At 42.6% G+C, this 23,917-nt stretch overlaps 2 protein-coding genes across 11 annotated transcripts in view; both read left to right on the forward strand.

The window, feature by feature from the left end:
• OGT (O-linked N-acetylglucosamine (GlcNAc) transferase) overlaps window positions 1-3,905 on the forward strand; it is a 31,012-nt gene extending 27,107 nt beyond the window's left edge. For 3 of the 5 annotated variants that reach the window (XM_080624447.1, XM_080624448.1, XM_080624450.1), the window contains exons 20-22: window positions 724-976; window positions 1,784-1,907; window positions 2,471-3,166. In XM_080624447.1, coding sequence (XP_080480573.1) covers window positions 724-976; window positions 1,784-1,907; window positions 2,471-2,645 — 552 coding nt within the window. In that variant the 3' untranslated portion in view covers window positions 2,646-3,166. Of the gene's footprint in view, window positions 1-723; window positions 977-1,461; window positions 1,751-1,783; window positions 1,908-2,470; window positions 3,167-3,771 lie in introns of those variants that run through there. The other 2 variants (XR_013957497.1, XM_080624449.1) reach the window with 2 other exon arrangements.
• On the forward strand, window positions 546-22,808 carry GCNA (germ cell nuclear acidic peptidase). 6 transcript variants are annotated; one of them, XM_080624457.1, is made up of 11 exons: window positions 625-643; window positions 4,253-4,464; window positions 5,968-6,014; window positions 8,439-8,490; window positions 8,853-8,926; window positions 10,380-10,811; window positions 11,643-11,814; window positions 14,022-14,166; window positions 15,979-16,117; window positions 19,898-20,102; window positions 22,521-22,808. In XM_080624457.1, exons 3-11 carry the CDS (start codon window positions 6,011-6,013, stop codon window positions 22,771-22,773), a joined length of 1,476 nt encoding a protein of 491 aa, XP_080480583.1. In that variant the 5' UTR covers window positions 625-643; window positions 4,253-4,464; window positions 5,968-6,010; the 3' UTR covers window positions 22,774-22,808. The 6 variants fall into 6 exon arrangements, with proteins under 6 accessions (XP_080480578.1, XP_080480580.1, XP_080480583.1 ...); XM_080624453.1 differs by lacking the exon at window positions 625-643 and adding an exon at window positions 4,054-4,172; XM_080624452.1 differs by lacking the exon at window positions 5,968-6,014 and having other exon boundaries at window positions 546-643.
• The last annotated feature ends 1,109 nt before the right edge of the window (window positions 22,809-23,917 follow it).

The following is a 23,917-nucleotide window of genomic DNA, read 5'->3' on the forward strand; positions in this document are numbered from 1 at the left end:
ATTTTTTGGATTCCATAATCATAGAATCATAGAATAGGGTTGGAAAGGACCTTAAGATCATCTAGTTCCAACCCCCCTGCCATGGGCAGGGACACCTCACACTAAACCATGTCACCTAAGGCCTCATCCAACCTGGCCTTGAACACCACCAGGGATGGATCGTTCACAACTTCCTTGGCAACCCATTCCAGTGCCTCACCACCCTCTCAGTAAAGAATTTCTTCCTTATACCCAATCTAAACTTCCCCTGTTTAAGTTTTGACCCGTTACCCCTTGTCCTGTCACTACAGTCCCTGATGAAGAGTCCATCCCCAGCATCCTTGTAGGCCCCCTTCAGATACTGGAAGACTGCTATGAGGTCTCCACGCAGCCTTCTCTTCTCGAGGCTGAACAGCTCCAACTTTCTCAGCCTGATATAGGCTATATATAGGCCTATAAATAAAGGAGTTCATAAATTTCAGGACTTGCCTTTTAAGTTGTGCTCTGGGAAGTACTGCTCAGAGTTGCTGTTTCTCTCGGTGGGATTAGGTAGAAATGTAATCATAGTTACTCTGCTTGAAATGGTGATCTGTTCTTTTTTTTTTTTTTCCTTCCCTGCTTTATACCTCAGACGACTAAAGTACTACACTTCTTGCTTCATTTGGTATGTGGTAATTCCTTGTTCAAAAAAGGAGTTTGTTTCTGACTGAACTTTATGTATTTGCTTCTTCAATTTTGTTACAGATCCTAAAAAGAGTTCCAAACAGCGTGCTGTGGCTGCTGCGCTTCCCAGCTGTAGGAGAACCCAATATTCAGCAATATGCACAAAACTTGGGTCTTTCCCAAAACAGAATAATCTTTTCTCCTGTTGCCCCCAAAGAAGAACATGTGAGAAGAGGACAGTTGGCTGATGTTTGTCTAGACACTCCGCTTTGCAATGGGCACACAACTGGGATGGATGTACTCTGGGCTGGGACACCAATGGTCACTATGCCAGGTAATGCGAGGGGGGAAACTGCATAGAACAGATCATAGAATAGTTTGGATTGGAAGGGACCCTCAGTGGTCATCTTAGTCCACCTCCCAACCCCCATAAGCAGGAGATGTTCAACCAGGCCAGGTTGCTCAGAGCCACATCCAGCCTGGCCTGCAATGTCTCCAGGGATGGGGCATCTACCACCTCTCTGGACAACTTGTGCCAGGATTTTTCCACCCTCACTCTACAAAGTTTCTTCCCCTTGTCCAGCCTCAATCTCCCTCTTTTAAACCCATCACCCCTCATCCTGCTGCAACAGACCCTGCTGAAAAGCCTCTTCCTATCTTTCTTATAGGCCACTTTTAAGCACTGAAAGGCCACAATAAGGTGTCCCCAGTCTTCTCTTCTCCAGCTGAACACCACCAACTCTCTCAGCCTTTACTTACAGGGGAGGTGCTCCAGCCCCTGACGATTTTTGTGATCCTTCTCTGGACCCTCTCCAACAGGTTCATGTCTTTCCTGTCCTGAGGACTCCAGAGCTGGATGCAAGTACTGTAGGGGCATCTCACCAGAGCAGAGTAGAGGGGCAGAATAACCTCCCTTGACCTGCTGGTCATGCTCCTCTGGATGCAGCCCAAGATACGATTGGCCTTCTGGGCTGTGAGCGCATGCTTCCACGTCATGGATTTGAATATTGTTAATTTTAAAACAATAAGCAGCAAGCCCAACAAACGTTGCTGCCTCTTGTAGATGCAGAGGTATGTCATGCACTGCAGTATGTTACTTGGTAGGTTTACTCCTGTATTAATTTTTTTTGTCTGTTTACAGGCGAGACTCTTGCTTCACGTGTTGCTGCCTCCCAGCTTACTTGCCTGGGTTGTCTGGAGCTCATTGCAAAAAGTAGACAGGAATATGAAGATATTGCTGTGAAACTGGGAACTGATCTGGAATAGTAAGCAAACTTGTACTGTATAATGCGTTAACAGTAAGAAAGGAAAGTGCTGGCACAGTGCTGAGACCAGTACTTTTAATCTTGCAGATCTTTTAACATTTAAAGGAGCTAGGCAATCTTCATCTAGAGCTTTCTTGTCTTGCAGTTAACTCAGCTTCTGCTTTTACGGTAAACTTAATGGTGCTGCCTGTTCTGAAGAAATTGCTCATTTGCAGGCAGTTTACCTTTTCATTGGTGTTTTGGTTTGTTTTTTTTTTAATTGAAAATTAAGCAGTTCCTCACTTACTGCAAGTTAAAATAATCCTGTAAAGTCCCTCTAGTAACGCAGTGAGTTAATGCATTAATGCTGCAGCTCTTCTGGGTTGAGGTGATCATGCTGCTCTGTATCAGAAATTATGAGGGGATGCAACAGTATGAATTTGGTGGAAGTGGGGGAGCAGATATTTTTGGAACAGTTGTATTGGCGGTTCTGGGTTAGCTGAAAAGTGCTTGGAACCTTGTGACCTCTTTAACTTGGGGTTTGGGTTTTTTGTTGTTGTTTTGTTGTTGTTTTTTTTTGGTAGCCTGAAAAAAATTCGTGGCAAAGTCTGGAAGCAGAGAATATCTAGTCCTTTGTTTAACACGAAACAGTACACAATGGACCTGGAGCAGCTTTATCTTCAGATGTGGGATCACTATGCTGCTGGCAACAAACCGGACCACATGATTAAGCCAGTAGAGGCCAGTGAGTCTGCATGAAGAGACAGTCTGCCCACCTGGAATTCTCCAGGAACTGAGCCTCTTAAACACTTCTGTCGAGATGATGAGCTGAAACTGTGCATTTCTACTTAAACTGCCTGGTACTCTGTGGCTGAAGTAATACATGACAGTGGTTAAAGCACAGCCAGAGACTTCTTTCTTGCATGATAGGGAAAGACTCATTAAGAGCCTCAGATCCTTTTATTCCATGAGGAGTTTGAATGGGATTGAGCTGTGTACATGCGAGCCTGTGTGTATGAGTGATGTAGTGGTTGCTGGGGGAAGTTTGAACTGCCCAACCAAATATTATGACTTCATGGACTGATCTAATCTTCCTACAAATCTCTCTCCTTTTATGTGTATTGGGAATTGAAGCATTTTAACATTTGATTTTGGGTAGTCCTGCTGGTATATGTGTGGTTAATTAGTGTGGCTCCCTGCATTAAATTCTGAACTGTGTGGACTGAAAGGGCAGATTTGCTGGTGGAGTCTTTTTTTTTTTTTTAAATAGGTTTTATAAACCACTTGAGCCTGTATCAGCCTTCTAATGTTTGACCTCTTATTTTGGAGCTCTCTATAATGCATTGGTTTAGATAAAGACTTTGGGCTTTTTTTGTTTAGTTTTTAAGCTTCTCAAGTAACTCAGCTGATAGGCTTCATTAAGACAGCTGTTTATAAAACCAAATTTGATTTGAAATTAATTCTCCCCACGAGTGTTTGAGGTAAACACAAACTGGTGCCAAATACAGCTCTTTCAGGAATGATTGTTAATTATGTATAGAGGCTCAGGCCTAGGTACTGTAGCAAAGACTTTAAACAGAAAATAAAGCTTTGGTTTGCCAGTTTGATTTGACCAGTGTTTCACATTTGCTGCTGCCCTTGTGCTGTTGCCAGAGAAGTATTCTGAACGGCTGGCCTTGCATCTTTCTTTCTGTAATTTTGTTTTAAATAGTGTTATTTAAATTCATATGTATTTATTTAAAAAGCAGAAATAATCTCGCCACCCAACCATGAAAGATCTGGTGTGTGTGCCTGCTTAATTTGCAAGTGTTACTGGGGGCTCACACTAGTGTGTTCCTTGTGCCCTTCCCATTGCTCTTAACTCGCACACTGTATTATCTTGCAGGTCAAGGACTCTGTGTAAATTACTGGTTTTGTTTTGAATAAGCAACACCAACATTCCCCAGCTCCCTGCTCACTGGTGGCTCAATATAAACGAGTGTCAACCTCGCTCATCGTGCCATTGAGTTTTGTCTTTTGATTGCAATTGGCTTGGCCTCCCGTTCATGCGAGGGCTGCTGCTCCCTGCCGCGGAGCCACCCCTTCGGCGGTACCGGGGCTGCGGAAGCTCTCCGCTCTCTGGCGCCGCGGGCGCTAGGGCGCCTCTGGTGCTGACGGCCTGGGACGCGCTTGCAGCCGTGGTTTCTCCGTGCGCAGGCGCAGAGCCGCGCGCAGGCGGTCCAGCCCGGTGACCCGGAAGCGCTGCGGCGGGGCGCGCGCGGTTTAAAGCAGATGGAGAAGGCGGCGGTGCGTGGGGTGCCTTCGCCTTTCCCCCGGCTAGGCTTGGCGCTGCGCGGCGCTTTGCTCACGGTCTCTTTCCTTTGCAGCTCGAGGCGGCACGGGACGGGGTTCCACCGCAGCAGAGACGCCTGCACGCCTGCTGGGGCGGTGAGGGCCGCGGGGAGCGCCCCGCCGCTGCCACACCCCTACACGGTCGGTGCGGGGCCGGGCCCCGCTCCGGCGGCGGCTCCTCCAGCTCCTGCGATGGCGGCTTCTGGTGTGGTTTGGCCTCGGGCGGCAGGAGCCCGGGGAGAGAGAGGTGAGGAGGCGCTTGGCTAAGCGCAACCCCGGCCCCCTCTCCTGCGGTATGCTTCCTGACTGTATTGAAACCTAGCTTCGGGTTAGGGCTTCGAATGTTTTACAATAATTGGTTGGTATTAGCATGTATCAAAATTACAGTCTTTGAGATACTTTGGGGGTACTGGTGGATGAAAGGTTGGACATGACCAGGGAGTGTGTGCTCACAGCCCAGAAGGCCAGTCATATCTTGGGCTGCATCCAGAGGAGCATGACCAGCAGGTCAAGGGAGGTCATTCTGCCCCTCTATTCTGCTCTGGTGAGATGCCCCTACAGTACTTGCATCCAGCTCTGGAGTCCTCAGGACAGGAAAGACATGAACCTGTTGGAGAGGGTCCAGAGAAGGATCACAAAAATCGTCAGGGGCTGGAGCACCTCCCCTGTAAGTAAAGGCTGAGAGAGTTGGTGGTGTTCAGCTGGAGAAGAGAAGACTGGGGACACCTTATTGTGGCCTTTCAGTGCTTAAAAGTGGCCTATAAGAAAGATAGGAAGAGGCTTTTCAGCAGGGTCTGTTGCAGCAGGATGAGGGGTGATGGGTTTAAAAGAGGGAGATTGAGGCTGGACAAGGGGAAGAAACTTTGTAGAGTGAGGGTGGAAAAATCCTGGCACAGGTTGTCCAGAGAGGTGGTGGGTGCCCCATCCCTGGAGACATTGCAGGCCAGGCTGGATGTGGCTCTGAGCAACCTGGCCTGTATGGAGTAGTGGACTAAGATGACCACTGAGGGTCCCTTCCAACCCAAACTATTCTATGATAAATTTGAGCAACTTTGATGTAATTAAAAGAAGCTGTCAAGCTGTCTTCACGTTTTTAAACAGTCGCATAATGCATTTTTTAACTTGTTAATGTTTGGGTTTTGTCAGAATAGGAAATAAAGTTTGGTAAGAGTATTTTGTCTTGCCTCTACATCTGCATGAGAATTCCAGTGGAAGTGCCAACACATCTGTCTGCATCTTAAAAGAGCTTTAGGAAAGCTGCTGTTCGCTAAATATTCATAGCAGCTGTGTACTTTATACAAAAGCTGTGCACTTTATACAAAAGTAGCTTGTTTTTTCTTGTATATTTTGGGGTTTCAGACTTCATACAACACAGCATCCTCTGCCTGATCATATACCATGTGTAAGATGAGAAACAAGCTTTCTGTCCCCTCTGAATACTGATAAATACTTAAATTGCTATTGAAGCCAATGTAATGGTCTAAGCTTGTGTCTCCCTATGGTTCAGTTGTTCAGATTTTGGCATTGAATGATTGCTACTTGAATATTGAATGTATATAGTTGTTATAAATTTAATATGCTGGTTCTGATAGTTCTATTTAAAATTAAAGTTCAGCCTATTTGAGACATTCAGTGCTTTTTTTCCGTGTGTATTTGCTTCTTGGTGGTCACAGGTACTTCAGGGGAGATGCAGATATACTTGCTGTTGACCTAATGTTCTTGATACTATCCTGCACTTAATTTTTTGCAGCCATGCCCTGTACGTCTCTTCCAGCAGTGATGATGAATTTGAAATGTGTGAGTAATAGCACATTAGGGTTTTTTCCTCTGAAGAAGTATGAAAGTTACATGTCTAATTAGAGTGAAGTGATTTTTATGCATTATTTTCTTTCCTTGCTCCTGCTGCAAAGTACATTTTCTCCTTGCAGTGCAGTGTTGGTAGCTGTATGCCACAGAGTGTTCTTGAATCTTATGTCTCAATCCTCGATGCTTTTTGCCTTGCATTATTTTTCTTGTTGCCTCAGTTTTGTTTGTTCCCTATAACTTGCTTTCTTCTCAGACTATAGAGCATCTTTGAATAACCATTTTCTCTAAGCAGTTACTGTTCCAAACATGTCTAAACTACTCAGAATTCTCTCTTGCATGCTTTTGCTTCATGACTCTTAACCACTTAGGATGTTTTGGGGTTTTCATACTGGCTCAAGGTCTTGGTATGGTGGAAGTGCATACTGAATTTTACGTGGTGTCTTCTGCTGTCCATAACTTTATGTCTAGCCTATACATACAAAACCTGATGTTTGTATTTTTCTTTTTGTTAATAGCCATTAATGACTATTGTTTTGTGCTAGAGTAATTGAGTACAGGGTGGTTTGGGTTTTTTTGCCCTGTTGCAAGAGTTCTATTTAGCTTGTTCCTTAGATGAACTAATCATGGCTCTGCCACACCTCAGGTGGGTTTCAAGCTGGTGAGTAGTTTAAAGGTTTTAAAGTATGTTTGCAGTATGTTCCTCATTATGTATTCAAGATTTGAACAGAGATGGTAGCAGAAAAGGTAAGACAAGAAGTCATATCTGTTTATTTTGCCTTCTGCATATTGTTCTTCTGTTAGTCCAGCTGCTTTTAAAGCAGCTTTCTCATTAAAAAAAAAAGCAGGTTTCTTATTACTTTAGAGTTTATACTATGCTCCATCTCAGTTCCATGTGAATGACCTTAAGCATTGTTAAGCCTTACTGCTTACATCCAGTTGAATTAAAACATGATGTGTATAGTTCACTGCACTATTATTGGGCTTTCAGATCTGGTAAATATTTCAATACTGTCCATTCATTAAGTTATTAGCTCTCTCCCTGTAATTTTTAAAGTTATTTGATAGTCCGCTCTTTTTTTCTACTCCGTTTTTTTTTTTTTTTTTCTTCCCTTCCTCCATCCAGGAGGCTGTTGAGGCTGAAGTCAAGTGTCAGCTCGGGTAGGGAAGATAGCTGAGAGTAACTAGTTGGGTCTTAGAGCAGAATATTTGGAAAGCTATTCTATTGCCATGCTATCACTATCCTGAAAATTGTAGGAAAGAGTGAAGGAAAAATATGTGCCAAGAGATGAGAAACTAAAGGGAATTGGTTTATTAAGTAGCAAGTTGTATTTGTCTGTAAGCCTTTGTCTGCTGGCATTTGTTCTTCAGTAGGCCACCTTGATGAAGTGACTTGGAAGGCAGCAGATGCCATGTTTACTTCTTTTGTGATGAAGGTAGTGGTGAAGACTGCCATGTGCTAAAGTTGAAAATAACTCACTGCTCTAAACACTTTTTGAGCTTCAAGTTTTTGAATTCTTTTTTACCCTTCCCCTTGTGCTCTTCTTCAAAGATGATAACACTCAGTCCCATGCTATGCTTATGGCACAATGCGGAAGTTTATAATCCCATTGAAGTCATACATGCAGCTTCATGTATGGGAAGAAGGAAGAGCAAACACTCCTTAAGTGCTCTTGTGGCTAGTTGCGTTCTGATGAAGGGACAATGGTTTCCTTTCTCCCTAGCCTGATTTATGCTTTAATGAAGTTTGTTCCCCTTCAGCTTTCTTGAATCTCTCATAATTGTGTATGAAATTTTGATGGCATTTCTTTAAGACTCACTGCTTCAAGCATGTGCAGTACAACTGCTTGAGTGGTGTTTTTGTTGTTAGCAGTCACCACAGTATTCCTGGAATGATTAAAATGCAGTGGGGTATTGTTACCATTTTGTTTGACACTTTTTGTGTGTGTGTGTTTTTTTTTTTGGGGGGGGTGGTGGTGGTGGTGGTTTTTTTTGTTTTTGAGTCTCTTACTGGAATAACCATATGGACAACTCTTTGCAGCAGAAAAGCTATTACCTACAGGTACTGAAATGCTTGGAGAAAATACTGATAAACCCATTCAATTCCATCCCCAGTGGTCCACATATATGAGAAGGCTGTACTGGATACTGCAAGATACATAACAGCACTTCTCTGGCTTTGTGCTGGGCAAGGATTGACTGTGAAGGAAATGCTAGAAAGCTTTAGGGAATTGAGAGTTGGAATTATATATAAAGGATTCTTATGTTTGGTAGCTGTTTTAGTTTTGTGGGGGTTTGGGGGTTTTTTTTTTTTTGTTTTTAAGGCTTTAGACCAAATTTTTACTAAAATTTTTCTAAAAAATAGAAGCATAACAAAAGAAATAGAACCTTGTTCTTAATGATGTTTTCTTTTTTCAGTTTTAGCTAGAATGAAAACTCCAAAATCTGTTTCAAAAAAGGCATATGTGAGGTGGGTGCTGTAGTTAATGGCTTTTATATATTAGGTTTCTGTATCACATCTACTATTCAGAATACAGAAAAATTAGTAAAAGTTTTAGTGGTTCATAGGCAGATATGTTTATAGGAGTGAGCACAGACAGAAGCTGGTGTTCGGTCTGTATGTTCAGGTCAAATGTAAAATGGTATGTTTGGAGGTGTACGTGCTCTGTTGCCGTTTCTGTTAATGAACGTGGTTGGTAACATTTGCTGTGAGCAACTGATGATGTTATATTGTGTGGCTTTTTTTTGTTTGCTTTTTTTGCGAAGGCATACTTACTGTTCTATTTTCCTGTTTATGCCTCCCATTTTTCATGGTATTCGTTCATTTTGCAGTTTGAAGGACTCAGTCGATGATTTGGATGATTTCTGCTTGGACTTGAAAGTGAGAAAAAGCCCAACAAAGCATGGCAAGTCAACAGCAAATACAGAGCAGGCATTTTAATGGGTGGAAAGTTAGCATTCATTTCTGAGCTCATAAATTTCTGGGAAAGCTTGTTAAACATAAGTTCACTTTGTCTCTTGCTTGGGGCTTTTCTGTTTCCCATGGGAGTAAAAGAAGAAAGTATGGTCATACTGTTCTGACAAGTATATATTTTGAAGCATTGCAGTAGATCTGTAGATACAGACTGTGGACTACCTGCTAGCATTTGGGTCTGTGAAAACAGTGTAACTCATGGCTGATTAGACTGAGCAAATGTGGGATGATCACTATGAAGAGAGGACTTAGGATATGCAAATTAGTGTTCCAGTGGCTGTAGTAGCTCATTCTGTGGTCAAAAGACTGAGTAAAGAAAGAAGGTAATTGTTGTTAAGCTAGATACCTTTGATTCAATGCACATTTTGGCCAGGATGTTGCAGAGCCACAGATAATGCTTTAATTTGGAACTTCTTTAGCCAAAGTCCTATGCATAATCCTGTTAACACTGGCTACAAGATGCTTAAGCAAACCATTACTTGTGGGGCTTCAGTGCTTGTCTGAGCAGAGGATCCCTGTTTTCCCCCAAAGGATGGAAAGTGCCTTGGTTTACTAACATTCAGAGCCTGACTGCACCTGTCTGGTGCACTTCCCATTGATAGGCGCAAGCTGGACTTCAGTAGAATGAGTGAACAGGGCTCTGGAATTCTTTACACAGCCAGTAGGCCAGTGATCAGGTGCTAGAATTTTGGTAGATGAGGGATGATAACAGTGATCTCATGTGAACCTGGAAAAGCTCTGACCCCTGATAAAGAAGGATGGGATCTTTTGCAGCTGGTGAGAATGTCAACCTTGAAACATGTATACAAACTGCAGGCTGTAAAAAACTAATGGAGTGGTTTCTGGAGGGGAAATGGGGGAAGCACAGTGGACCAGAAGCATCATTAAAAAAAAAAATAAGTCACCAAGAGATCTGACATGATCCCTTGTTCTTGATAGGTCAAATTTGAGATGTTAGAAGCCTTGCTTTTTGACAGATGTGCACTTTGTGATGTAAGCTATAGTCTGATCTTCACTTGGTGGTTTTATAAAACTTCAGTATGAAATGTTCAGCTTCTGCATGCACATAGCTTTTGTTACTGGGAATGAAAATTATGCCAGCATTAGTTACTATTCAGAATTGTTAGGCTTGATGGCTGATGTGTACATACATGTGGTTTAAGGTAATTTAAAAAGAAAAAAGTATTAAAAAAAACCATCTTTTGGTGACTTTCCATTTAGTATGATGATAAATGGGCAAGCTATAATAAAGCAAATGAGAAAATATGTTTCTATTCTTTGTATTTTCTTATCTTTTTCAAGGACTTTTTTTTTTTCTGTTAAGACAGAGGTAAATTTCCTAAATGAAATTATCAAAACTTTAAGCTGTTTCTTTTGAATTGCAGGACAGAAGGATCTTCAGACCATGAAGAAGTGGATGCCTTCTGGAAAGAAAAACAGTTGCTGTCAAGAGCTGCAGTATCCAGAGGCTTCAAGTGACACTGATGATTCTGTCTTTGTAGAATCTGACTACCAAAAAGGGAGAGTAAAAGACCTGAAAGAGAGTCAGAAGCTCATAAAACTCCCACCTCCACAAAATTTGAGAGAGTCAATCTCCAGAGGCAGTCCAGACTTGCAGCCCAGAAGAATAGAAAGGAGCTGTGAAAAAAGTACAGAAAATAAAATGCCAACTGTGGCATTACAACAAAGTACAGAAGTAGAATCAGATAGCTCAGATGGTGAATTTGAATCATTAATAGAACAGATAAGGAAAGGAAGTATACCTCAAAAACCTATCTTAAGCACAGATAAAACGGTCCACCAACCAAGCACAAGAGGTGAGCAATTGTTCTTGGCTGACTTGCAAGCTACTGACAGCAATGGTGTAGTGCTAATTGCCTAATTATTTTCATTTGTGTGGCGTATGCTTTAGAAGTGCAACCCAGCATCTTGCAATTGAATTTGATGCAGTCAGAAATTATTCCTCTTGAGTATTGTGATTCTGTTAGTCTTGTGGTATTAAAGTTTTACGTTTTTCAGCATTGCTTGTTTTTGTAATTCCTGTAACTGTAGGCATTTTAAAAATTGTTCTTAAAACAAATCTAACTGGTAGTTTTGAATGATGTTCCCCAGCCAACAGAGAGAAGGCCTACTGAAACCACAGACCTTGAAGTGGTCCTTTATTTCTGGTGTGAGGGTCAGTCATTTTACTAGTCTGTCCAGATGTGGAATGGGTATATAGGTAGCTATCTGATCAGAACTTGATTGTGAAACAAATAATGTGACTTATGGTACATGACAGAAGGTTAATTTTTTTCTTCAAATGGTATCTCTGCATTCCTGCTCCCAGTGTGTGGGTGGTGTATTTTGAATTGTGAAGTGTTAAGGAATACCTAAGTGAGGTCACAAATGCTTTTCCCTCCAGTTCCTCCCAGCTGAATGTTTGAAAGCTTGAAATCTGCCACTCCTTCATTGAATGTCAATTTTTGTACTATATAACAGCAAATTACCTTTCCCTCAGTTGTATATGCCTTTGTATTAAAGTATGCACAGTAAGAGTGTGTGTGCTGAGGTGGAGTATTTAACTTTTTCATCTTTGTCTGTTACTTGGTTGCTGATGTCTGTGTTCCAGATTCTTTGTAATCCTGTGACTTTTTCTGTTGAACTAGAAAATAACAAGTCACTCTGTGAAGATGGCCAGCCTTTGAAAGGGAGGGGAGTCAAGACACCAAGGCCAAATGCCATTTCACTTCAAGAAACACCTTCCAGGATAACGGCTTCTGCAAGAATTCCTAGGAACAAATTGGTCAGTTGCTCACAGTTAGCAAAGACAGAGGAAAGGTAAATTTGTTTTTTTTGTAGGTTTGGTTTTTTGTGGGGTTCCCCCCCCACTACGTTCTTTAACCGTTATACGTGGACAAATAGATGCTAAGCATTTTGCTTAGGATGACATTCTGATTTTTCTGGTACCTAGAAACTTCTGCTACCAAATCAGCAGTTGTTAAGTAGCTGTAAATCAAAGCTTTCAGTCACGGGTGTGACAGGGAGAATATAAACTAATCTCTACTTAGAGGAATTAATGGCTAAAAAATGTGGCAAATACCAAATCTTTTTTGTAAATGGTAGCTCTCTTGCTATTCCTTGTCTTGGCACAGCATACTTCTGACATGGCTGGCCCTATACATTCTATTTATCTATCTGCTATTTGTGACCTCACTTAGGTCACTTAGGCATTTCTGTAACACTTCACCAGTTCAAAATACACCACCCGCACACTGGGAGCAGGAATGCAGAGGTACCATTTGAAGAAAAAAATTACTTTAACCTTCTGTCATGTACTGTAAGTCACATTATTTGTTTCACGATCAAGTTCTGATCAGATAGCTACCTGTATCCCCATTCCACATCTGGACAGATTGGTAAAATGACTGACCCTCACACCAGATTATAGACTCTATTTATCCATCCAGACTGATGCTATTAGTAATACATGCCTTTTTAACAAGCTTGCTTTGATATTTTTGACCTATATTCTCAGAACTTGCAGAATTGGTCTTTCTTTTTCTACAGATGCAGCTTAAGCTTTTCATGAGAACATCCTTTTCATTTATGGTGGTAGCTGCCTTTGTTCTGCCTTTTAGCCATGTGATGTTTCCTTTAGTCATTTTATGATTGTGTATACCAATACAAACCTTTAAAACTTTAAAAGTATCAACTAAAAAAGCTGATACTTTGTCAGAATGCTGCAGTATTGGAGTTAGTAAAATACCTGCTTCCCCTGCGTGAATTCCTGAGGATTCCCAAAAGGCAAGGAGGATGGAGCGAGGAGATGGCTGGTCTCTTCTCCAAAGGAGCAAGTGACAGGACAAGAGGAAACAGCCTTAAACTGTGCCAGGAGAGGTTTAGACTGAAGATTAGGAACAGTTTCTTCCCCAGAAGGTGCTCAGACATTGGAACAGGCTGCCCAGGGCAGTGGTGGAGTCACCATCCCTGGAAGTGTTCACACGCTGTGTAGATGAGGCCCTCAGTGCCATGGGCTAGTGGTGGCCTTGGCAGTGCTGGGGAACAGTTGAACTTGATGATCTTGAAGGTCTTTCCCAAGCTGGTTGGTTTGACGATTTCTGTGTTTCTGAAAATACTCTTTATTGTTGGTGATCATGTTAGGGCTGTTCAGATATGGATCGAGTTTTGGTATAATAATGGCTCACTGTGTCACAAAGATCTGAGCTACCCTCTTTTCCTATTTAGGAGTCCTCATAGTCTAGTTTTGTGAATTAATAAAGTAATTTCAGGACTGTTGATCGAAGGTGGTGATCCTGCCCCTCTCCTCTGCTCTCGTGAGACCTCACTTGGGAGTATTGTGTACAGTTCTGGTGTCCTCAACATAAAAAGGACATGGAGGTGTTGGAGCAAGTCCAGAGGAGGCCATGAGGATGATAAGGGGGCTGGAGCACCTTCTGTGTGAAGACAGGCTGAGAAAGTTGGGGCTGTTCAACCTGGAGAAGAGAAGCTGCATGGAGGCCTCATAGCAGCCTTCCAGTATCTGAAGGGGGCTGCAGGGATGCTGGGGAGGGACTGTAGTGATAAGACAAAGGGTTAGAACTTAAACAGGGGAAGTTTAGGTTAGATATAAAGAAGTTCTTTACTATGAGGGTGGTGAGCCACTGGAATGGATTGCACAAGGAAATTGTGAATGCTTCATCCCTGGCAGTGTTCAGGGCCAGGTTGGATAGTCTTGGGTGACATGGTCTAGTGTGAGGTGTTCCTGCCCATAGCAGGGGGGTTGAAACTAGATGATCTTAAGGTCCTTTCCAACCCTAACTCTTCTATGATTCTATGATTCTGTTGCAACAGCTCTGCCACTTCATGCCCCTGAAGGGGGAAGAAGATGCTATAAGCCTGTGCTTCCCACTGCCTCCTGAGGGCAAGCCAGAGAAAAGTCAGGAGAGCTTTATGTCAATGGCAGCATTCCAGAGATCTTTATTGGCTATGAAGTGGCTATTATTTTCAATTTACTTCAGTAAACTGCTTTATGTTTTTTCTTGCAGGCTTAGGGTGTGCTCAGTGCCTGGCTGTTTCTTGCAAGATCTCTCAAATCCAGATTCCCACTATGTGACGTATTTCAAGAAAAATAAAGAGGAGTTGGCATGGAAACTTTACTGTCTGTATAATAGCACCATCTTTGACCAGAAGGTTGACTTCAAAACAACACCTACAATTTTAAAATGTTAAAAAGTTGCTCCTTGCCTTTTGATGTGATTGGTCTTTATCCTCTTTAGTTAGTAGAAGTTAAGCTTTACAGCAATGGCTTATGTTTGAGTTAGTTCAGGCAATTTCTTTGAAAGGGTTTTATTACCACTGTGGTGCAGTGATTTACAGCTTGGCTTGCTTTCGCAGCTGTAGCGGTGTACTATCTGTAAGCGAGCAGTCTGGATGTTGTCCAAGAGTCCTTGATGAGAGAAACTGCTACATGAGGGGCCTTTGATCAGTTTCATCTTTGAGTGGGTGCCTGATACTTATCTTCATGGATTTTATAGTACCTGCATGGTTGTCAGCTAAGCAGCCTGGGAATGTTTCTGTTGCTTCCTCTGTGGTAGCAGACCCCAGCAAAGGCAGCTATGGCTTTGCTGCTGAAAGAAGGTTGCATACCACTGTTGCTCATTAAGCTTTTACAGAAGTAACATGTACTAGTGAACTCTTCAGCATTGTCATAGCCTAATAGCTAATTGTAACACAACTTTCTAGCCTGCAGCTGACAAAAGGCAAGTGGTGGGAGCATATGTTGGGGATAAGGGAGGTAGCTAATGAGTAAAAGCTCTTCCCTTTGTTGCTAGGGCCTGTCATGCTACGTGCAGTTTTCCTTTGTTCCTATTGCGTGTTCATGTTTACCATTCTGGAACAGACAAAAAAGCTGCTTATTCTTTCACTAACAGTTTTGGGTGAACCTTAAGCTGTAAGTTGTGTTCAAATTGAAGGTTCAATTTCAGAGAACTGCTGTCTTGACCTTTAAATCTTCTGGGATACTAGAGACTCTCCTCTGGTGAGAAACATCTGTGAAAGGAAGGATGCTGCTCTCAGTAATTCCAATAGCATTTCCTTCAGGAGGGGAAAGGTGTCTCTGCAGCTGAGAAAATGTTGTGGAGCTGAGCAAGGACACATTGAGGTCATGGAAGCTGAGCTGATCGGGCTCACTGCTGCTGAAAGCAAAATACTTTGCTCACCAGTGCTTCAGCCGTGTACCTGTACTAGCACTTAGCTACTTAACTACTGCTGGACCATTTATTTAAGCTTATTAACTAATTTGGATGACAAAAAAATGGTAGTAAAAGAACAGAGTTAACAGATATTATGAGGGCTTATCAAATCAAGAGCAGCACAGAGAATAAGCAAGGGATGATTATTCACCCTCTCACAGTGCATCAAGTTAAAATGGCAATTTGCAGGTTCAGAACAACCAAAGCAAATGATACTTGACCTCTAAATTATTAAGCAGTAGAGCTTCTGATAGGAGACTGTAATTGTGGTCTGTGTGCTAACCATGCACGTGGTTAAGAACATACATACGTGTACTCCCAAAACCACCAGAAAACACTTTTAAGGGCTATTTAATAAAGAGGAACCACCTGTGGCTCAGTGAGGTGGTGTCTTGCAAAATGACTAGCAAAAATAGAAGTCATCTTTTTTGAAGAGGAAATTTTTCTGTTTAATTGATGACGTTGTATTTCCTCTTAAGCAGCATGTGTTAGCCACTGTTGGACACAGAATAGAGGAGTCAGGGGACTTCTTGTCTCATCCTGCATTGTGAAACTCCCAGTGTTGGTTACAGAAAAGCTGATGATGGGGGCGACAAGGAGGAGGGTGGGTTTACATCTTGAATGCCAAGAGTGTTAAGGGCACTAACAGGCACATCCTCTGCTGGCTTTGCAGTTAATATAAGGGGAAGCCAGAAGTTCAGAAGGAGAGATGTAGGAGAGGGCAGATTACACATACTGTTTTGTTTTGCAGTTACCAGACAAAATGGAAATAATCTGGAATAAGAAAATGAGAAAAACAGCAGGATATTGTGTAACTGGGCAGACAGAAGGTCCTGAAGCAAAGCGTTATGCTCGCATAGAACTTTCTGAGAAAGTCTGTGACTCTGCAGGTAGGTAAAAGAAAAAATACGTTGATTCTTCTTTGAGAAAGCAAGTTCTAGAGACAAAAACATGAATGTGAGGCTTAATTGATATGGAACAGGACCCTGCTTTGGTATTTCATATTATCTTGAATAAATAATTCCATTAATTGTAGTACTCGTCTTCACAGCCCTTCTGAGAGGCTAGACAAATTTACAGAAATGTGAGAGCAGAGATATATTAATGCTAACTGCAATATTTTGCTTATATTATTGATTTGAGCACCTATAGGTTACTCATATGTACTGTAATGGCAATCTAAAATCTGACTCATCTGTCATAGCTAGCCACCTTGTTGGTCGTATTTGAATCTGGAATTAAGATAGATCAGTGTCAAAATAAGTTCTGTTATGTGGTGGGTACTGTAACTGTTACTTCTCCCTCATCCCCTCTCAATTTGGGGAACTTAATGTTTCACTTACCATAGAAGAACCAGTTCTGTAAATGATAGAATATTTTTAAGTAGGCTTAATAAATCTTATCATAGATCAGATCATGAGAGATCATAGTATCATAGAAGCCCAGACTGGTTTGGATTGGAAGGAACTTTAAAGATTATCCATTTCCAACCCGTTACCACGGGCACGGACAGCTTCCACTAGAGCAGGTTGCTCCAAGCACTGTCTAGCCTTGCCTTGAACACTGCCAGGGATGGGGCAGCCACAGCTTCTCTGGGCACCCTGTGCCAGTGCCTCAGCACCCTCACAGGGAAGAGCTTCTGCCTAAGAGCTCATCTCAGTCTCCCTTCTGGCGGGTGAAAACCATTCCCCTTGTCATGTCCCTACAGGCCTTTGTCCAAAGCCCCTTTCCAGCTTTCTTATCGGCCTTTTTATATATTGGATGACTTATAAGGTGTTCCTGGAGCCTTCCCTTCTTCAGGCTGAACAAGGCTAATTCTTTCAGCCTGTCTCCATAGGAGAGGTGCTCCAGAACTGGAGCATACAACTGCCCTGGAGTTACAACAGAGTACCCTGGGAATCTGTTTCGAGGGGTTAGTAGTCCACAAGTGCTCATCAGTTTTTAAGAAGTACCTTTTAGAAGCAGGGGAGTGAACAATCCTGTGTCATAAGACAAGCAGGCAGGGCAGGAGACTAGCTTGGCTGAACAGGGAGCTCTTTGTGGAGGTCAAGGGGAAAAAGAAATTGTATGATCTCTGGAAGTAAGGTCTGGATTTGCAGGAAGGTTACAGAGCTGTGGTTTTTATATGCAGGGTGAAGACATGAAAGGCCAGAGCTCATTTGGAGTTGAAGCTGGCCAGTGTTGTCAGATATCAAGGAAGGCTTTTTTTTAGATATGTTAATAGCAAGAGGAGGTCTAAAGAAAATATTGGTCTGATGTTTATGGTCAGCAGACTAAATAGGGATGAATGAAAAAGCAGAGGTATTCAATGCTACTTTTTGCCTCAGTCTTTACTAGAACTGTCAGACCTTGGTCTGCTCAGTCTCCTGAGTTGGAGGACTACAAGTGTGGACACTGAAATTGTCAAGAACCAGCTGTATGTCCACATACATGTCACAAGTCCATGGGGCCTAGTGGGATTCACCACACAGTACTGAAAGAGTTAGCCAAAGTTACAGCAGGACACCACTTGGATCATCTATGAAAGGTCTTGGGAGCCTGGGGAGGTCCCTGCTGGCTAGAAGCCAGCCAGTGTTATTCCAGTTTGCAAGAATGACATGGAGGAGGATGCAGAAAACTAGAGACCTGTTAGTCTAACCTCACTTTCTGCAAAAATCATGGGAGATGGTTATATTGGGTACTATTGAACAACATTTAAAGAATAATGCAACATAAGACACAGTCAGCATGGGTTCACAAACGGAAAGGCCTGTTTAACTGATCTGATATCCTGCTATGATAAGGTCACCCACTTAGTGGATGAAGGAAGGCAGTGGATGTAGTTTCTTTGGTATTTAGTAAGGCTTTTGATACTGGCCCTCACAGCATCCTTCTGGACAAATTGTCCAACTGTGGGATGAATAGGTTCATGGTGTTCTGAGTGAAGAACTGGCTGAAGGGCAGATCTCAAAGGGTTGCAGTGCGTGGGGCTACATCGGGCTCGCGATGGGTCACCGGTGGTGTTCCTCAGGGTTTCATTATAGGGCCAGTCCTGTTCAATATATTTATCAATTATATGGATGCAGGAGTTGAATGTGCCTTTAGCAAGTTTGCTGATGATACCAAACTGGGAGGTGTTGTTAACTCTTGAGGGAAGATGCCTTGCAGAGGGGTCTAGCTAGATTGGAGCATTGGGTGATGATTAACGAGATGAAATTTAGCAAGTCCAAATGTTGGATTCTGCACCTGGGATGAAATAATGCTGGGCACAAGTATAAACCGGGAGAGGAATGCAGAGCAGCTCTGCAGAAATGGATCTGGGGTGCTGGTTGACAGCAGGCTCAGTAGGAGCCAGCAGTGTGCCCTGGCAGCCAAGAGGGCAAACCGCATCCTGGAGTGCATCAATCACAGTATAATTAGCTGGTGAAAAGAAGTCACTGTCCTGCTGTATTCAGCTTTGGTGTGGCCTCATCTTAAGTGTTGTGGGTGGTTCTGGGCCCCATAACATAGTAAGGATGTGAAGGTACTTAAATGCATCCAGAGGAGGGCAACAAAGCTGGTGAAAGGTCTGGAAGAAATGGCCTATGAGGAGTGACAAAGGACTTTGAGTTTGTCTAGTTTGAGGAAAAGGAGGCTGAGGGGTGACCTCATTGCTCTGTACAGCTTCCTGAAGAGGGGAATTGCTGAGCTCCTCTCTGTGGTATCCAGAGATAGGACATATGGGAATGGTTCAAAGCTGTGCCAGGAGACCACTGAACATCAGAAAGCATTTCTTTACCATGAGGGTGGTTAAACACTGGAACAGGCTTTCTAGAGAGGTGATCGATGCACCCCGTGCCTCTCAGTGTTTAAGAGGCACTGGAACAATGCCCTTAGTGCCATGCTTTAACTTTTGGGCAGGCAGTTGGATGAGGTGATCACTGTACGTCTCGTCCAACTGAAATATTCTATTCTAATTGTGGAGAAACTCTGCTCTAGTTGTTTCTGGAGGAAAAATCTCAATGTTACAAAAAAAAAACCAGTGAATTTTGGTCTATATAAAGGTGTTTAGGGTCTCATCTAAATTAAAAAAAAAAAAAAAAAACAAAAAAAAACAGAAAACAAAACAACAAAACAAACAGGAAAAAAAAACCCCAAAACCGAACCAACCAAGCAGAAAAAAACCAAACAGATTAGGTGTGTAGGGATGTAACTAGGATGCAGAATTAAGGCTAATCACATAACTGGAAATCCACTGAGTAAAATCTTGGTTTGGGACATTTTATCTGATCAAAACATTGGTGATTCCAACCTCCAAAATAAGTCAAAGAATCGTAGAATGGTTTGGGTTGGAAAGGACCTTAAGATTATCTAGTTCCAACCCCTGTCATGGGCAGGGCTGCCTCACACTAGACCATGTCACCCAAGACTGTCCAAGCCGACTTTGAACACTGCCACGGATGGAGCATTTACCGCTTCTTTGGGCAGCTTGTTCCAGCACCTCACCACCCTCACAGTAAAGAACTTCTTCGTTAGATCTAACCTGAACTTGCCCTGTTTAAGTTTGAACCCATTGCATCTTGTCCTGTCACTCAAATCCCTGATGAAGTCTTGCATCTCTATAATAAGTGTTAAAGCATTGGCCAAGGATGAAAGTCTGTACTTCCCTGTACCTGACTGATCTCAGTATCTTTTGTTTGCCTTACTCCAAGATCGTCTTCGAGACACACTAGTTCATGAAGCTTGCCATGCAGCCACCTGGCTGATAAATGGTGTTCGCGATGGACATGGACAATTCTGGAGATACTATGCCAATAAATCAACTGTGATTCATCCAGAACTGCCGATAGTAGCACGTTGCCACAGCTATGAGATTAATTACAAATTCATCTATGAGTGTGTTCTGTGCAAAGCTACGTGAGTAATGTTTTGGTCTTGCATATGACTGTGTATTAACTTTGTCTCTAATTTGGCACTCTCCTATATCTAGAAATTATGGGTCTCTTAAACTGGGGTACTCTTGAGTTGTCACTTCGCAGTTCCTAAGCCCTCAACCTCATTATGCCATTCCACATGTTTGTTTTCAGGTAGTCTCAGTTCCATTTCAGAAGTCAGGACAGGCAGAAGTATCTTCCGAGAGCCACTGATGATGATGGAAGGTCTTTGAGAAGGAGTAACAGATCAGAATATGTGCTTTGGCTTTTAATGACATGGCAGGAAAAGGTCACTTCATGTGGCTGCTCTCACCTTTCAGACATTGCTCAAATGATGTGAATTTGGATTCACCTTCTACTGTAGTTAATATTGAGTGAACTTGTGAAAGTTTTTGACCACTTAACTCTGATGTCATGATAATTGATCCCATTATAGGCTTTTTGGTAGGAGGAGTATTTCCACTCTTATCTAAGTACTACATCAGAGAATCAGCTAGGTTGGAAATGACCTTTAAGATCAACTCTAACTGTTACCCCAGGACTCCCAGGTCCACCTCTAAACAATATCAAGAGTAATACTTGTAGGCCTACACTGATAGAACAATGAATGGATCTGGCACATCCCTGTAGAATGCATGTAAGTAAAATACTAGCATGTGTTGAAGAAATGAGCCATTCCAAGTTCATTTGACATCTGTTCACATTTTACATTTTAGAAAGTAACATCTTTGAATGTTACTTTGAATGTGCCATGACAACAATCTAGGTTTGATCTAAGGAAAAGCAGTCCACAGGGTGTGCTAGACATGGCATGGTTGGTTGAATTGCTTTTTATATGCTTATCCTTGTAAAGATACTGAGAACCATCTAATGCTGAAGGAAGTCAGTAGTAACTGGAATTCAAAAGCAGAACAAATCCCCATAAAAACTAGGCACAAAATGTGTCACAGTATTTAGATACTAGAATAAAGTACCAGAAGAAACTTTCTGGTGTTTGTATCTTTGACTTGAATTAAGACTAAACATTTTTCCTAATCATGTTATGGTAGTATTAAGTAAAATGTAGAAACCAACAATATAATGATTTCTATTTGTTTAAAAGTATAAAACCTATAGTCAGTTTTCTAGTTGATCTTTTACCTCATGGACTCTTTCAACTTGTGTATCTATTAAAGGAAAATAGATATCTGCAGCCACACAGGTGTCAGCAGCACTGTAATGTGAAGAACTGAAGTTGGAGACATACTTACTGATAGATTGCAACATTGGTCATCAGACTTCCATCTTGCTTAGTGTATTTGTTAAATGAGAACTATATGTGTTGCTGAGATAAAGCATAAGTAATAGTTGCTATGGTAATTTCCCAGGTTTTTTACCTTTCGTGGGTGTGGAAAGTGTCACCTTTTCTGGAAGATCATAGCTGACCCCAGGCTTCTGTATGCAGTGACCTTGGTCTCAGTGGGAGAGCATGAAGTTTTGTGAATTCAGTTCTGCATAGCCTGGGAAAATGGTTGACAATGGAATGGTGTGCGGGTTTTTAATATTAAAAAATAATAAATTATCTCCCCCTTCCCTCCCCCCCTTAAGGGCTAAATGCATCCTTAAAAGCATGCATGGAATTATTTTTTTTTTTTTCCGTCAGGGTCATGCATGCTACTTCCAGAAGCACCAGAGGGAAAGGGTATTTCATGTATAAAAGAATCTTCCTGAAGTAGTTAATATGATTATGCAATGCATTAGTTACTTAGGTGCAACAGAGCATTGAGAAGATTCAAATACCTAAAGGAAGCTGACAAGAAGTTTTCAGAGGGACTTCTCACAAGGGCTTGTAGGAACAGGACAAGGGAGAATGGCTTTAACCTGCCAGAGAGGAGATTAAGATTAGACATTAGGAAGAAATTATTTTCTAAGAGGCCCTGGCACAGTGTGCCCGAGAAGCTGTGGCTGCTTCATCCCTGGAAGTGTTCAAGCCAGGCTGGACAGTGCTTGGAGCAACCTGGCAGGGATTCGAACTAAATGAGCTTTAAAGTTCTTTCCAACACGCCATTCTATGATTCTATGATATGATGATGGCTTTGAGGAGAAACTTGAAGGGGGGGTAGTTGATACATGGGTTGTGGAGGTGTGTTGAATTGTTGGAGCACTTTATACTACTAGACTGAGAGTAAAAGAGACACAGTAAGGACCCAAGCTGAAAAAGCAGTGGAAAAAGTTCTAGGGTAGAGAAACATATAATACAGATTCGATTGTTCCACTATGTGAAGTATGTAGTCTTTTCCTTGTTCTAAAATGCTAGCTTAGAAATCTGACCTAAGTAGCCTGGCAGAAGAGAAAGGAGCCCTTTCCTACAAGTACTGTCTACAGCAATTGTGAAATCAAAGTGCTTATTTTTCCATTTCAGGACTGGACGTCATTCCAAGTCTCTGGACACAGAGCGCTTTGTGTGTGCATTCTGCGGAGGGCAGCTGGTCCTGAGACGGCCCACTCGGAAGGGTGGCACTCCTGCTAGGACACATCTAACGCCATTTGCAAAGCATGTGAAAGAAAACTGTGGACTTATTAAGAGAGAGCAGCATGGGCTGAGTCCTGCAGAAGTCATGCAGGAGCTCAGTGCTGATTTTGCTTTAAAAACTAGGCTTCAAGATTCCTTGTAATATCTCAATACACTCCTTTTTTGATGCTGTTTAAATTTTGCATGTTGTAGTATATAACATTAGTCTAAGAATGTGTTTCAGAATATTCCAGATAATCATAGAATAGAATCATAGAATAGTTAGGGTTGGAAAGGACCTTAAGATCATCCAGTTCCAACCGTCCTGCCATGGGCAGGGACACCTCACACTAACCATGCCAGCCAAGGCCTCATCCAACCTGGCCTTGAACACCGCCAAGGATGGAGCATTCACAACCTCCCTGGGCAACCCATTCCAGTGCCTCACCACCCTAACAGTAAAGAATTTCTTCCTTAGATCCAATCTAAACTTCCCCTGTTTAAGTTTTGACCTGTTACCCCTTGTCCTGTCACTACAGTTACTAACGAAGAGTCCATCCCCAGCATCCTTGTGGGCCCCCTTCAGATACTGGAAGGCTGCTATGAGGTCTCCACGCAGGCTTCTCTTCTCCGGGCTGAACAGCCCCAACTTTCTCAGCCTATCTTCATACAGGAGGTGCTCCAGTCCTCTGATCATCCTCGTGGCCTCCTCTGGACTTGTTCCAACAGTTCCATGTCCTTTTTATGTTGAGGACACCAAAACTGCACACAGTACTCCAAGTGAAGTCTCACAAGAGCAGAGTAGAGGGGCAGGATCACTTCCTTCAACCTGCTGGTCATGCTCCTTTTGATGCAGCCCAGGATAGGGTTGGCTTTCTGGGTTGTGAGTGCACTCTGAATCCGGCTCATGTTTAGTTTCTCATCGACCAACACCCCCAAGTACTTTTCCGCAGGGCTGCTCTGAATCTCTTCTCTGCCCAACCTGTAGCTGTGCCTGGGATTGCTCCGACCCAGGTGCAGGACCTTGCACTTGGCATGGTTAAACTTCATCAGGTTGGCATCAGCCCACCTCGCAAGCGTGTCAAGGTCCCTCTGGATGGCATCCCTTCCCTCCAGCGTATCAGCAGAACCACACAGCTTGGTGTCATCGGCAAACTTGCTGAGGGTGCTCTCAATCCCACTGTCCATGTCACCGACAAAGATGTTAGAACAAGAACTGGTCCCAGCACTGATCCCTGAGGGACACCACTCGTTACTGGTCTCCAGCTGGACATTGAGCCATTGACCACAACTCTTCGCATGCGGCC

The sequence above is a fragment of the Psittacula echo genome, assembly GCF_963264785.1.
Source record: "Psittacula echo genome assembly, chromosome: 8".
NCBI classification, from domain to species: Eukaryota; Metazoa; Chordata; class Aves; order Psittaciformes; family Psittacidae; genus Psittacula; species Psittacula echo.